Source organism: Nylanderia fulva, unplaced genomic scaffold, assembly GCF_048542155.1.
Source record: "Nylanderia fulva isolate GAGA-0341 unplaced genomic scaffold, ASM4854215v1 Scaffold4, whole genome shotgun sequence".
NCBI lineage: Eukaryota > Metazoa > Arthropoda > Insecta > Hymenoptera > Formicidae > Nylanderia > Nylanderia fulva.
In genome coordinates, this window is record NW_028190476.1 from 816299 (window position 1) to 832009 (window position 15711).

General features: G+C 27.0%; 1 protein-coding gene and 1 long non-coding RNA gene across 3 annotated transcripts; one reads left to right on the forward strand and one right to left on the reverse strand.

Annotated features, from left to right (window-relative positions):
* The first annotated feature begins 823 nt into the window (after window positions 1–823).
* On the forward strand, window positions 824–4592 carry LOC114944682 (uncharacterized). Its single transcript, XR_003822234.2, has 3 exons — window positions 824–2048; window positions 3672–3817; window positions 4257–4592. It is a non-coding gene; the product is annotated as an uncharacterized LOC114944682 (long non-coding RNA).
* A 797-nt stretch (window positions 4593–5389) lies between these two features.
* HisCl1 (Histamine-gated chloride channel subunit 1) lies at window positions 5390–14641 on the reverse strand. Of its 2 annotated transcripts, none has more exons than XM_029320731.2 (9): window positions 14434–14641; window positions 13411–13564; window positions 12575–12659; window positions 10671–10848; window positions 9967–10193; window positions 8632–8714; window positions 8032–8343; window positions 7132–7337; window positions 5390–5751 (listed from the first exon to the last, which is right to left on the reverse strand). In XM_029320731.2, exons 3-9 carry the CDS (start codon window positions 12655–12657, stop codon window positions 5575–5577), a joined length of 1266 nt encoding a protein of 421 aa, XP_029176564.1. In that variant the 5' UTR covers window positions 12658–12659; window positions 13411–13564; window positions 14434–14641; the 3' UTR covers window positions 5390–5574. The 2 variants fall into 2 exon arrangements, with proteins under 2 accessions (XP_029176564.1, XP_029176563.1); XM_029320730.2 differs by having other exon boundaries at window positions 13411–13614.
* Between the last annotated feature and the right edge of the window lie 1070 nt (window positions 14642–15711).

Sequence of the window (15711 nt, forward strand, 5' to 3'; positions counted from 1 at the left end):
ATAATAAAAAAATCATAACTTCCCTCTCTCTTTAATTAATATTTAATTTTTTGTCAAGAAAATGATAGTCTCAAGTTCTGAAATCTCAGAGTCTGTACCTAAAAGGATGCAGATAAACTTGCGATAAGTTGTATAGCTAACTTTTGCAATTTAGAGCTTTGAACGTAACGAGCGATTTTTTAATCCATTTATTAGAAACTTTCAATATTAAAACATATGCCATTATCAATATCATTCTTTCGATGCTGTTAGCTAAACTTAATTAACTATATGGATTCTTATACTACGTATATAATAAGTTCTTAAATCTTGGAAATTTTAAAGTTAATAGCAACTGTAAAAATAATTTGTATATACGAGTTATAAGTAACGAAAGTTAAAAAGATCTATGAAGAAATAATGTGATTAAAAAATTTTCTTAATTACTTCATTATATACTACATAACTTTGCGAATAGTAGGCAATAAAATACCTCGTTGTATTTTATATTACTGTTCCTTCGTAGTAATAGTTACTTTTTTATTAAAAACAGAAGATTAAAAAATGTATTTTATAAGTTCTTTTAAATATTTTAAATATTATCTTTATTACAGTTATATAGAGATACGACATTATCAATAATAATTGAAAAAAGTAAAATTAAAAAAATATACAATTAAACTCATATATATACATATACATATATTTAAGAATTCATATATTTATATTTAAAAAACGATTTTAACATTATAAAGTATTCTTTTTTCCTCTTTTATTATTTAAAATTATACATATCTAAAATAAATAATAAAATAATTTACTAGATAATCTGTTTAGTTATTTTAATGAATATTTACATAAAATTTATACATATAATAAATATTTATAAAATCATAATAGTGCAAAAACTTAAGAAAAAGATAATAATTTAAAGTACTTTTTAGAAATGTTCTATTTATGTTTAGTTTAGCCATATTTTTTAAGATTTCTTTGTATGTAACTCATTGTCAGTATACTATGGGTGACTGTGACAATTTGCGCCAAGTATAATAATTGTTTAGCCGCTTCTCCTTAGAATCCACCTACGTTATCTGGAATCCATTAACGATTGGTGGGACGCTCGTTAACTGCGCTGGCGACAGAAAGTCGATAGTTAATTACGCAAATGAAGGGATCTCGTTAACAGCCATGGCGAACATGGCTACGATAGATCGTTAAGCAACATACCCACTGATTCGATCGCCATCGAAAGTGCACAAATCAGTGAGCTACGTGCGAGTATCCGATGCATTCCCATTTAAATCTCGGATGCAATCATATTAGATTGCATTTGGCTTTTAAATCGAGCAATAATTTTTATCCGTTTTTATTCACGATACTTTCATGAACATTCGTGAAACGACTGTCAAGAGCAAAATGTGGTTTGATGTAGTATCAGAATACGGTTTACACTAGGTCACTTGGATTTTATAGCAAGTTTTTAAATTGTTATTATACAGAGATATATAATATTAATTTAAGATAGCTGTCTTACTTAATTTAAGAAAAAGTAGATCTTTTCTTATTGAACATTTTATCTAATTTTTTTAAGAGTAAATATTTTGGTGCAATTTTAAAATAAATGTTTTGTATGAGTATACTTACATATTTAAATTTAATTCCAAAACTTGAACATAATATTTAACATTAAGAATCTTTAAAACTTTGTAAAATTATACACGGCCCCATTTAAAGCATATACGGCTAACTCAATTTGATAAAAATCAAAATAGATCACGCACGTCATTGTTATCCAAATAACAATAAGTTAATCAGACAATAAATTTATCAGACATACACAGGCTGCTGGTTGATAAGCGATAGGCAATTGTATTAACCATAATGGCTAATTAAACACGGCACGCTCGTGACACGTGTCACGCGCAAGTGACAGTTCGCGGCAAATTATCGTCTGCGTTCTCGCGGAAGCGACAGATTCGTGAAGAAAAGCAGCGTCAGATCGGGAAGACAGGATGAAGATGAAGAGTCGACGTGAATGGAATATTTTGGGACACGACACGTATAACAAGGTACGATCCACAGCGGCAGATGACAATTATGACTCCTTACGTGAATGTAATTATTCACGGCGCGAGTGCGGTTCACTTCAATTAATTTGCGAGCAATTGCTGGATGATAAGGACCGACATTTTCCCGCTGCAGCTAATTACAGCGATTAAAAGAGCGATTAAAAGGGCATATCGAATTCAATCTTCACCATATGTCCTCACTGATATATCAAAGGCATTTCGTGTTACTCGTGATAAACGTTACGAACGCAGAAATTCGTAAGAGAAATTTGCTTCAAGAAATTAAATTGGAACAAATTTTATTTCTACATTTTTTTCACATAATTATTATTACAAAATTTTTATAAATGATTACTTCATATTACATTAAATATAATATATTAATATTGCAATGTAAATGTAAACAATTTTTTCAATATTTAATTTCAGAAGAAAGTTGATTAAAATGTTAAATAATCATTTCAAGTAAATCTGCGAACTTTATTGCGGTATCTATTTTTATTTACGTAATCTCTGACGCCTCAATTAAAACACTTTTGCATTAAAACACTTTTGATGTAGTATAATTAAATTTCATCGCACGAATTGTGCTGAAAATTTTAGCTAATTATTTAATTAATAAGTTTCACCTAATTAGTAATTTTATTTGCCAAGAATTCTGAATTATACTCGCAAAATGCTGCTTTTTAATAGAAAAAAACTTCTGACTTAAAGATTGAGACGCGCAAAAGAAAAACATTTCTTTTTCTTTGCTACGTTTCTCAAGGTATTTGAAAATAAGATATACTATAGAGATACATATAAATAAATTTAATAACGCTTAATTAAGAAGAACAATGATAAATATATGATAATTGAGGAAATTTATCATTATCTAATTTTTTTATCTTTATTTCATTCTTTAGAATATTTAAATAATATTATTGATTATAAAAATCTACGTACAATGATCAGGAAGATGTAATTTTTTACAATACAAAATAAAATGTTAAATATGTGGAATGCTTTTTATGTTAGCAGGTTTCGATTTCCAGAGTATATTTATATATATAAAGAGTTACACCTGACTTTTTATAAAGATCCAAAATTATTAGCAAAACAGTAAAATTCTGATTTGTGTTTTATGCTATATAGTATACAAATTTTTTTAAAGATTTTTCAAAGTTCTTGACTTGTGTGTGTGATACTATTATGATATTGTAAACTATTATATTTTTAGGATATAGTTTAATTGATCTGTTTGATCCACAGCCATATTTAGAAAGATTTAACTATTATTTGTTCAAGAATACGATATTCAACACTTATTTATTCGAGAATTTTTTCTTGTTGCTTATATTATAAATATAGTATCGTTGATCGATGAGATGTTATAAATATTAATTAAAATGTTCAAAAAATATATATAAAAATTACAGTAAAAACAATGTAATTTTATTTTTTTACTTTTAATGTAAAAGTTATTTTAAACAAATCAGATTTAAACACATTACGTTATATCGTTTACGCTGATAAATATTTTGTTTATTTATTAATTTTGATTACTGTCGATTATACACATTACGGATTTTATTTTTGCGTTTGATTTCATCTACTTTATTGCATCTTATTTCTGTATTGCAGTATTGTGACTGTTGATCTGCGCTGAGGATCCGTTGCAAATTTGCGATCGCTGCATGTAGATCTTCGAACAAAAAAAGCTTGTGCAAGGATGACCCGGAATTTATTTAAATAATGAAAAAAGCAGGCAATCGTAATATAATCAAAAGGTGCTTAGATAATATAAAATAATATAATTCTATTCTTATATCTTTTAATAAATTATAATATGAAAAAATAAATATTTTCCGACCGCGCAGACATTTTTATCAAATATGTACGTATATTTTCTAAAATTCTTATTTTTTAAATTTCTTAATTGTTAGGCCTTAAATTAAATTTTTGTAATTTAATATTTGCATTTTATATTTTGAAATATAAAGTATTATCTAACAACCTTAGAAATATATTACTAAAGTTTATTTAAACTTATATGTAGTTTTTTATTTTTGATATAAAACATTCTTTTATTTATCAATTCTCGAGAACTTCTAAATTCTTCATTTAAATTCTATTTGTATTTTTTTTTAGCAAAGTTATTATATAAACGGTTTAAGTTTATTTAAACAATTATGTGTAGCAAGGCACTTCATATATATTGTGTTGTAGGTTGAGAAACACTGATGCAAATGCTCAATTTATTAGTACACCAGACACCAGCGATCTGTCACAGTGGTAATATTTCATAATGTGTCAGACAATGCTCCATTATCTTACTACACGACGAGGTTTAGTTCTGTTAGATAGAACAACTGAACGATTTGTGATATTTTTGATAGTAATCAAATTATTATCAATAGTAGAATAGTATATTATGGAAGTTACATAATTATAGGTACATATTGTATAAATATCAGTTAAATTATCCTTTTTACATTATTCTTTTTTTTCTCGCTATTTTCTCTTATTAAATCTCTTCAAAGATTTTTTTATATGTACATATAATACGTTTCTTTTTTTATTAATTATATATATATATATATATATATATTTGTTTTAATTAAAATTAATATAAATATTTATGTTTACAAATTCTATTAAAAATTAGATTAAACTCTATATAACTTCATATTAAAATTTATATCTAATCGTCAATTATGTTGTATTTTGTTTTATATTATGGCAAAAAATGTATAACACGTTATAAATATATATTAATTATAATTTAATTTTCTTCATTTTTGACATCACATAAATAAATGCAAGAAGCAGGTAATTCTTATATATTAATTAATTAGTTAACATATATAATATAATATAAACATTATATTATATTATCAAGTTATAAAAATTAATTTTCTGCAAAAAGTTTTTGTGTAAAAATGCATTATTTTAATTAATTTTTATATAATATAATTATGATGCGTTTGACAAGAAAACTAAAGATACAATGACACATATTGAATAGAAGTTCAGTCATAAGAATAATATATGTGCACGACTAATATTAATTATTTTATAGATAATATGCTTTTTTTAAGTTTTATTTTATGATAAAAATATATATATATATATTTTTAAAAAATTGAATATAAAATAAAATAAATCAACGTTTTAAAGGATAGTATAAAATGTTTTTAAAATGTTTTATATATAACTTTTTTGCAACATTTCGTATAATTTGTTATGAGAAATTGAATGGACTTTATGATTTGTATTTATAGATTTATATTAATTTACCATAATTAATTAAAAAATTTTTAATAAATTTATCTTTAATAAATTTACGAATTTAATTGTTACTTTTATAGAATTTATTTGTTATACCGTCTTTGATACACCATAACTTATAAGATATACAATTTTCATTAGCTTGTTTTAATAAATTTATTGCTGCGTATGGTATATAATATTCTTCCCGAAATTTAATATCTATGAAAATATATTTGGCTCTGGCTGAGTCGAGCATGCGTTTTGTCAAGTTATATTACAGAAAGGTGCTCCAATAAACGACATTAAGAATGAAGAACGAGAAAGGGAAGAAGAATCTGGAAACCTTATCGATGTAAATGGCGGTGGCTCGTCCTTGGCAGCAATGCTCATATTGAACTGTTGGTGTCCTCATTGGACTTCTGTTTCTTTCAGTACCCGGTCTCATCGGCGTCTACGGGAATTAAAAAAACGTCACAAGAAATAATATATAAATATAGAAAATCAATTCACGAGCATTATTTATTTCGACGTTTTTTTTTCTTTCCCCTATCAATTAGCTTATATTAATCAAGACTGTTGCGAGGTAAGTATGTGTATATTAGATTATAATATTTGTTATGCAATTGTGTAATTATAATTTTGTTATATGTATAAAGAACGTAATTGTGATATAATTAAAAATATACCAAAAAATTAAATTTTATTCATACATTTTTTAATGATATATGTATTCTTTAATATTATTAATTAAATGCTTTAATATTATTAATTATTATTTAAATGTTTTTACATATATTTTGTACATACATATAAACTATTTTTTTAACTTTGTATATATTACATAGTTTTTATATTTGTATATAATACAACAATAAATAGAAAATGATAATACATTGCCTGATAAAATAAAAGTAATAAGATTGAATTTAATATTGTACATTAATGATCAATTTATCTGCTCAATCAAAAGAGATAACATATGCATAATTCATAGAAAACTTAATTATTTAGCCGTAAGAAACGTAAAGTTACTTTTGCTTATTAAACAAAAACTATATATATTTTGTGTGTACGATTTATCGTTGTGAAACGAGTGAAAGTAAACAGTTGCACAGTAGTACAAGCAAATATCATGCGCAACGGATGCAACGGAAACAGAATACATTCTATATATAGCGTTTGGCGAACTGCGAAGTCTGCGTAAACTACTAGAGAAAAGGAGAGAATAGATATTGCTCTGCGAATTGAAGCGGGAGATGAATGTATCGCAATAAAATAGAACTTGGAAACTTATTCGAGAAGGAAGTTACCGGCGACAAGTTACTTGCCAGGCTGTACGAGAGTGGTCGTCTAAGAGAGCAATTATATTTTGAATGGCTCTTTCTATTATCAATGTTATTTATAAATTCAATTCAATTTTCATACGATGAAAATTCTTTCTGCATATAGAAAGATAATTATATTTTACGAATAAAAAAAATTTAATTTTAAATGGATTTTTCGCATTGTTAAAACTGTACGCGCGAAGAATATTTATTTTCTTGCTCTCTCTTTTTCTCTTATCAAATGAAAAATGATGTAACTGTGACATTTGTTACGACGATTTTCATAAATGTTGATAATTTATCACGGTCGTGGTTTACAATGTAGTGTCATTTATTTTAGGCGTTTTTATTCAATTGGGCGATATCGCACTAACGGAAAAAAATCGCATTACTCTTAGCAATGGTGCCACGTATTTCGTTTTATCTCGACTATCAATTTCGCGGAGTCAGCGAAGCATTTGCCGTAATAAATATACTGCGCTTTTCTAAATACTCTGCGTTTTCACCTTGAAGTCGTCGATAGCCTCCCTAAGATCTTCGTCCGAATATCCTTTCATGGCCTTCGTGGCGACTGGTCCCATGTAGTTGTTTACTACTGCAAACTCCATAAGGGACAAGAAGACGAATACGCTGCATGAAGACATCCATACGTCGATCGCTTTTACATATGAAACCGGCGGTAGAGATTGCTGAGATTGCGTGTTTTGAGTAGCTGAAAAGAAGACATTAACCCTCTATTTTCATTTACAGTTATGTGCAAAATAATAGCATCGCTTGAAAAAATGAGGGGATGTATGTTTCTGTTTTGACAGTATGTCTAGGATTAAATTCTGATTTTTGTGGTCGAACGAACTGACGAATACCAGGAAATCCTATAATAATCACTTTTTAATGGTGCAGGAAATATACAAATTTCCCTCGCTTTTTCAACCGATGCTATTATTTTACACATAACTACATATTGATGGCTACATATGTAATTTAATTCTAACTGACGTCTGTTTCTATCTTTTATTCATGTATAGAGAATGTTTTTTATATTTATAATCTCTCGCAAATTACATTAATACGACTATCAAATATATTATCAACTATCAAATATTTATGTTGTATATTAAATATAAATTATTTCCATTTTTGGAATAAAACCCACATTGATATTTATTGCAAATAATTTTCCTTTAACTATTAACTTATTAATTTTAACTTGCAATAAGTTAAAGAAAAGAAGAATTTACATAAATTAAAAACTCTGTTATAAAATCAAAGGTTTCATACTAGAACTCTTTCAGAAGGTTTATAGCTGATTCAGCCGTCGTTGTTATAGCTCGACAAAGGATTTCTACGTAATCGCAAATATCATGAATAGTTAACGCGAACAATGGATATAGGAGAAGTGGTCTTACCGAGGGTCAGCAGTGACGTCACGCCGAGGGTGACACGTGCCGGGATGGCTTCCGGCTTGATCCAGAAGGCGATCCAGGACATGACGACGATCAGGGCGGACGGGATGTACGTGTGGAACAAGTGATAACCCAGTCTCCGGCGTAGATTGAAGACAATCTGTATGCACGTGAAGTTTCCGGTCGAGTATTCGATCGTGCAGTCGGTCGTGTAGTTGTTCGATATGTCTAGCTGCGGTAGCTCGATCTCCGGATTAACCACTAGGGGATCCGTCATGTTCCATAGGAATACCAGGTCTTGAGTCGTGTGCGAAACTGCAGGAAAATTATATATTATATTATATATAATAATAATAAATACACAAATCATATAGCTTTGGACAGAATCGATGTATAAATATTTTTATATTAAATGTTTCTATTAAATTAATCATATGATATAAATAATTTGTGTGTTATAATTAATTATAGGGATAAATGTTTCATAAACAGGTAGTAAAACGTGTCATAAATATCCATTGTACGTTTTTTTTCCTAAAAGATTAACTATGAGAAATATTATAATATTACAATTTGCATTACTGTTATTTATTATGTACTTACGACTCTCGATCATCATTGAGCAAATTTGTGTGTCATGAGGATAGGACTCGAACTTCATCGCACAAGAGAGCACCAATGTCAATCTAAAACGAGTATTGCGTTTTTTGATATTTGATACAATCCATCAATCAAATTGCATTTCAACCTCTAGTACGAGTGAATTACTCGATAGCGCTATATTTGGACAATCACAAATATAATACTATTGATATCTTTTATTATTTTTTCGACTATGCAAAATATTCAGAACAAGAGAAGGTAAATTTATATATTTTATTGACAATAAAATTTAACAAAATAGACGACATCTTGTTTTTTAACACGTTAAATTAAAATTGTAGGTGGAAATAAATGTGAAGCCGAGATAGAGACTTTCATAAATTAAAAATGTGTGCTACATATATATGCAAATCGAAATACATCAATGTCACAATTGAATATTTAAGTAAATTGTATTCTTGAAATTTAATTAATACTTCAATATTTTTATTAATAATGAATTAAAATTTCGAAATATTAAAAAAATTATTATTTAAATTATAATTGGAAGTTCTTTAAAATGTAACAATACTCCTGCATATATATAATTATAATTATTTAAACATCTCATTATGCTCTAGCAAATAATACAAATATAATTATATTTAATATTATAATCATATTTAATATTATATTACATTACCTGAAAAAATTACTTAACGTAACAAAATAAATTTTATAAAAAAATATACTGCTCTCTTTTTGAAATTTCAGTTGAAATTTTAAAATTAAGTATAGCATTTTGCACACAAAGAACGTTAAAACTAACAATAAATTCGCTAAACTCTAGTTTTTCCTTGGCTTTTAATGTGTGGTGTTGGAGTGTATGTATTTTATTGTAATAGTTTTGTTTGTTCAAAGAGGAGTGCTTTTATAATACTTGAAAGAATAAAGAAGTAAACTAATATTTTTCAAAGTATTATGGCGCTTTTTCTTGAAAAAGAACACCAAATATAATAATCGTACAGGAAACTCACTTTATCGTAAAATTAGCGCTAGTCTGATTATTTGATTCTAAAGTATATCTAATAATATGTGTGATTAATATGTATATATTATGTAAAAATATTATATATATATATATGTATATATATAATATTATATAATGCATATATTGCATTATATTAAATATTTTTAAACTCAAATATTTAATTAAATTGAGCTAATAACTTCTTTAATTAATTATTATTAATATTATTCATAAACTCTGTAGTATATTTTACACAAATACAATTTTTAGATAATTACATTTATCGCTAAATAGTTCACAATAATGTTAGAATATATAACTCTTACTTGGACATGTAAAGTAATGTCTTGTCGTGATACAGCCAAAGATAGTGGTTTGGAATTGACATCTCGTGGAAGGTAACTTTTTTTGCATTTTTGAAGAAACAGTCAGGTCTCCAGATATTATGCAACCAGTCCACGTCGAGTATTCTGTAATCTTCGGACATGTTCTCTGGCAGCCGCAGTCTAGAGTCCCGCCAACTCTGCGCGAGAAATATGTCGGCCACGTACGTCTGTTGTCGCGGAAAAACAATGTGAACACAGATGCCGCACTCTATATGAGATCATAATTATTTCCAACTGACATAATCATGTTCCCCCGAATAAAAAACCTAACTTGTTTGGTCTCTGCGAGCTACACGTCCACCATAAATTTGAGGTCCATAGAAAATTTGGTGAGTGATTTGCAAGGCAAAATTACTCTTCTATAATATTTAACGTGATCTTATGTTACTTATTCTATTAGCTATTACTCTGTGACTAAAAAAGTTTATATATGAAAAAGAATAGTTTAGCTGATTTCTTATCAATAAATGCGCGTGAGGTAAATATGTTATTGTATTTCATATAAACTTATAAATTGTTTTATATTTTATCCTTTTCTTAAAAAATATAAAAATAGAGATTATTGTAGAAAATAGTACATTTTTTAAAAGCATTTAATAAATAAAAAAAATTTGCCAGCGTATTGCTGTCGGTCTTTCACTCACCATCGATTCTTCATTTATCGAGTCTAGGCTGAGCACTGTCACGTGAAAATAAACAATAGTAGGTTGCCCAAGGAATTTCGGTGCTCTATGTTTGTCGTACTGTTTCGGATTCAAAGGCAGAATGTCCTTTAATGATAAGGAAGCTTCTTTTTTTCCATATTCATCGAAGCCCAGCTCCCTGAAATGTCAGAAGATGCGAGAAGCGACCTGCTAATGAATACAGAGTGTACACATTCTTCGCGTTTATTTATCAAAAATTATCTTGACGGTAATAAATCTTGCTACAATCTTGTGTAATATTTTATAAAATCGAATTATAAAAAAATAAGATTCGAGCTTATTTATAATTGTTTTTCTTATTAATATACTCATTGTTTAATTATAAATAATTTTGTTAAAAGATCATTTTTAAAATAATCAAAGAAACTGTGCAAAATAAATAGAAATGTTGAAAAATTTTCTATAATATATTATTCTGAAAACATTGTTTCTTAGAATCACTGCTTTATTTTTCGAAATTCTTAAGATTTTCTATTCTCTCATCGATATATTAATCTAGTTTTTTTCATATTTAGAATTAATACTTATGTTTGTATATATATCGTTTGTGAAAAAAGAATTAACATAAATTACGACTAATTAAATTACGTGTGCTACAGTATATTGTATCTAGCATGACGTAAACTATAGATTAAAATGTATCTATGTCAATGATTAAAGATTGCTTGATTCAAATATAATACATTTAGATAAACTTTCCTTAAAATCGCCTTACATCACTGTGAAACCCACCAAGTAGATTATCCATAATAAGACTTTGAATAATTTTTTCACCTATTTCTAGTTTCCTCGGAAATATTGTGACTTAATGTAAACACAGATGCCGCACTCTATATGAGATCATAATTATTTCCAACTGACATAATAATGTTCCCCCGAATAAAAAAATCTAACTTGTTTGGTCTCTGCGAGCTACACGTCCACCATAAATTTGAGATCCATTACTAAATTTTTTATTTGATTTGTTTTGACAAAAAAGTGTTTCAAAATATTGATCATTATCATATCTTATTCTTGTATCGTAGTTGAAATGGCGTGAGATGAATTGTTAATCACAAATTGCGATAAAAAAAGAAAAAGAACTTTGCATTGTTAGTTATTAATTTTGGATTGCGATCAATTTACAGCGATGACCTTAAAAGTTAAATAATAGCTTCGGCAATGATATCGCTGGTACAAGATTTTTATTGCGGCATCGACGACGCTCATAAATTATTCACAGACTGCAAGATTCAAACACGGTCAATCGGCAGTTTTATTATTACAGAGAATGGATATTCTATATATATTTTTTCTTCAGGCCGGCCACATCGATGTCACGATTGCTAACTGCATCACTTTCTTTGTTTAATTAGGATGTGATTGCAGCTATTGATTAAGATACGCGGTAACGTAGGAATGATATGCAATGCTTGCTATTAAATTAAGAGATGTTTATCATGTTATATGCAAATATAAAATATGACGCAAAATATAATAAAATAAATCATAGCACTAAAATAGCGAATATTATTAGTTTATTTTTCAAATTAAGAAATTCATTATTATCTATATATGTTTAATTAATTTTTCTTTTTACAAATATCATCAAAATGCTGTTATATATAGATATATATCCTTTATATACAATAAATATATATATATATATATATATATATCTTTACATTATATAATTTTTTTTCTTTTTAAAAATGATAGAACAATAAGAATGCAATTTTAAGTAAAGTGCAAAGCAAAGTACGATTTTCTGTGCTAAAATTTTTGATACAAGTTTTATAATATATTGCAATATAAGATCTCTTGTGTGTAATCATTCGGCATAAAAGCTGTAATTGCATACTCACGGAAAGTGTGAAGCAGTCATGTCAAACAGAGTGTACAAGTAGTAGCATATAAAGCATATGATCATCAGAGAATGTCTTGCCATTCCTAAAGAGAGAAACAAGTGGAACAATGATTACGAATGATTATTGTTAGTATCCTTAGCGCGCGCGTATCAAGAATAGTGCATGCATGCAAAGAAATGAAAATATGTAAGATAGAGAATATGTTATAAATAATTCATTGACATACGGAAGAACGAGATGTTTCGAGCTCGCAGATATTAAAGATGCCTTATTTTACTCTTCCGAGCGAATGTATTTATTTCGTTATGTTAATAAGTTAATTGCGTGATGTATTAAGTTTATTAATATTTCAATTATTTATTAATATTCTAATTAACTCAATTCGATTTAACTCTAATAATATATCGTCGTGTGCTTCTATTGGTCTTGTTAATAACGTTGTGCAGTAGTGAATAATGGACAATTCATTATTCCTTCGTGAAAGAAGATATATTATACAAGGGATACAAATAATTCAATCTATATCTTCTATATCTAGTAATTAATATATAATTTGTACTTGTGCTTTAACAAAATACGATGAAATAATATTCGCCTTATTAATAAATAAATAATACACTGGAGGATTTTATAATTTTGCTTTTTACTATATTATAAAGGCATTCTCCGTTATAACTGTAAAATTATATAATTAATTAATTTATTGTGATTTTTTAAAATTATATACGATCTATATAAAAATATATTTTACGGATAATTTCGTGAATCTTTTTATTTAAAAATTTTTATGGTCCTTTGCACACAACAGTTTTCCGATCCAATTTTCTACTCACCTGCACATCAGCTGCACATTCTATCGTTTGGAAATCCGGCGAATGCTCTCGACGAAGATCGAACGGAAGCTGTCAGCCGCTCGTCCAAAAATCTCCCTCACCGGATCTTGATCGCTTCCGGTCCCTCGTGAATCAATGAGCATCTGAATTACATCTAAACGTAGCGTTTCATGAAAGAAACCATTGATGTGGATTGATGTGAACCTTGATGAATCATATTGTATTACACATATAAATTATAGATTGATTGCAATCATACAAACCCTTCAAATCATTAAAAATAATTGTTTTTATAAATATGTTAAAAATTTATAAATAAGAATCTAATATATCTAACATAAAGGTTATAACTTTATCAATAATATCGATCGATGAAATTTCAACAAAAACTCTTATTAGTGATAAAGATATATTGCATTAAACTTTTCAATGAATATTTCTGATTGCTTATAATAATTCTTAGATAGTAAAACCTTACTGTCTTTATTCGAATAACTTTATAATTTTATAATTAATTAGAATTTAAAGATGTAGAATTTAAATAGAACTAGGGTTAATTAGAATAATTAAGAAAGTTTACTAAAGAATTTCTAGCTAGTAAAGAATTATGTTTTTGCTATAAATTTTTTTATTTAAAAATAATTTCTTCTATTTTTATATAAATTAATTCATAAAGAATAAAAAATACTGATGTCTACATATCAGTAATTTAAAAATATTACATATTTATTATTGTAGCCAAGATTTTTAAAAATAAATTATCAAAGATTTAGTCAAAAGATTTAGTAAAATATTTTTGATTTTATAAACGATTAGATATTAATTTTACTAAAGAATTTAATTTAATAAATAAATAATTTTATTAAATACATTTAATTTTTGGAAATAATAACCTTTATTTTGTTTTTAATATTAATTAGGAATAACATAAAAGCATATTTGCGTTTTTATAAAAAAAATCAATCAATATATATCACACAATTATTTTTTTGAAGTTTTTTTAATTAGGCTACAACTACAGACCTGCTTCTCGACTGTTAGTTCTTCTTTTTGTCAGTTTTGAGGCACCTTAAGATGTCAACAACAACTTGAATGTTTTGATCAAAATATCTTTTGTAATCATTCCGGAAACTAATTATTTAAATCTATGTATAGTTCGAGAAAATTCTAAAAATGCCGTGTTATTATTGTCGTCGTTATATTTTTTCGAGCGATAGATGCGCCGGGCTTGTCAGACGTAAACTAGTCTCATACTGTTGTACTTTCTTTCCCGCTGTATAAACCACCCCATCCACACAGCCGTCTCTAAGCCAATTTGTTTATCGACTAAATGATTAAGCCCTACTCTCTTTCATCGGCAGTATCGTGTGTCAAAGCATGTGAATTTTAATTAGAAATCCTGTAATTTTTCATTCAAAAGCATGTCGGAAAGAACGTAAGATGAAAAAACGTAAAAAAATAAGAATAATTATTATAGATCTCGAACGTCAAATCCAGTTAGTGTAATTCATATGTGAACCTGATGTCTGCATCGACAAATAGGCAATATAAAATTTATAAAAGTTATGTTAGTAACAAATTTTATAAATTAGATACTCATATGTATTTATTTGTATATACAAATATAATATTCAAATAATTATTATTAAATTTTTAATGTGGTAATAAGACATTACACATGTGAATGAAATGTAAATAGAAATTGGTTATCTAATAAGAATTGTACTTACTGACAATTAAAATTTATTCTTGACATTTTAAGAGTAGACTGACATGCAGCCTGATCATTTCGAGAAATCATTAGACTTTTTGTTTTTTATTTGTGGAATAATTAATATTATAAAATAATTAATAACTTATTTTAATAGAGAACTTGATATATATACTTTGCAAACATATTGAAATTACATGTTTCTTGAATATTTGCAGCTGATACTGAAGGTTTCTCCTTTTATTGAAAGTTGTTAACATGACTAAAGCTTTTCCAATTTTATATACGATGGTCGGTAAAAGATGTTCAAGATACAGTTAGATACATTTCTAAAAAAAGTTGAACTCGAATTATATAATAATTACTTTTAATTAATTAACAATTAATTTTTGGTTTGAATCTTGAAATGTGCAAAATAACTGTTTAATCTATGCTTTATTTTAATTACCAACAAATGGAGAAAATACTATGTTGATAAGGAAATTTTATTTAGTAGATCATAAATGTAGTACAAGAGGGCTATCAGAGATATTCGCTGAATCGATTTTTAATTCTTTTATTTTTTAACAACTATCAAATCTTTAATAATT

Coding starts and splice junctions, on each gene's coding strand:
- HisCl1 (XM_029320731.2), bottom strand. CDS start 12,657: ATGGCAAGACATTCTCTGATGATCATATGCTTTATATGCTACTACTTG. Junction 10,194..10,670: donor CGATAAATGAAGAATCGATG/GTGAGTGAAAGA, acceptor CCGCGACAACAG/ACGTACGTGGCCGACATATT. Junction 8,715..9,966: donor ACATTACTTTACATGTCCAA/GTAAGAGTTATA, acceptor TACTCGTTTTAG/ATTGACATTGGTGCTCTCTT.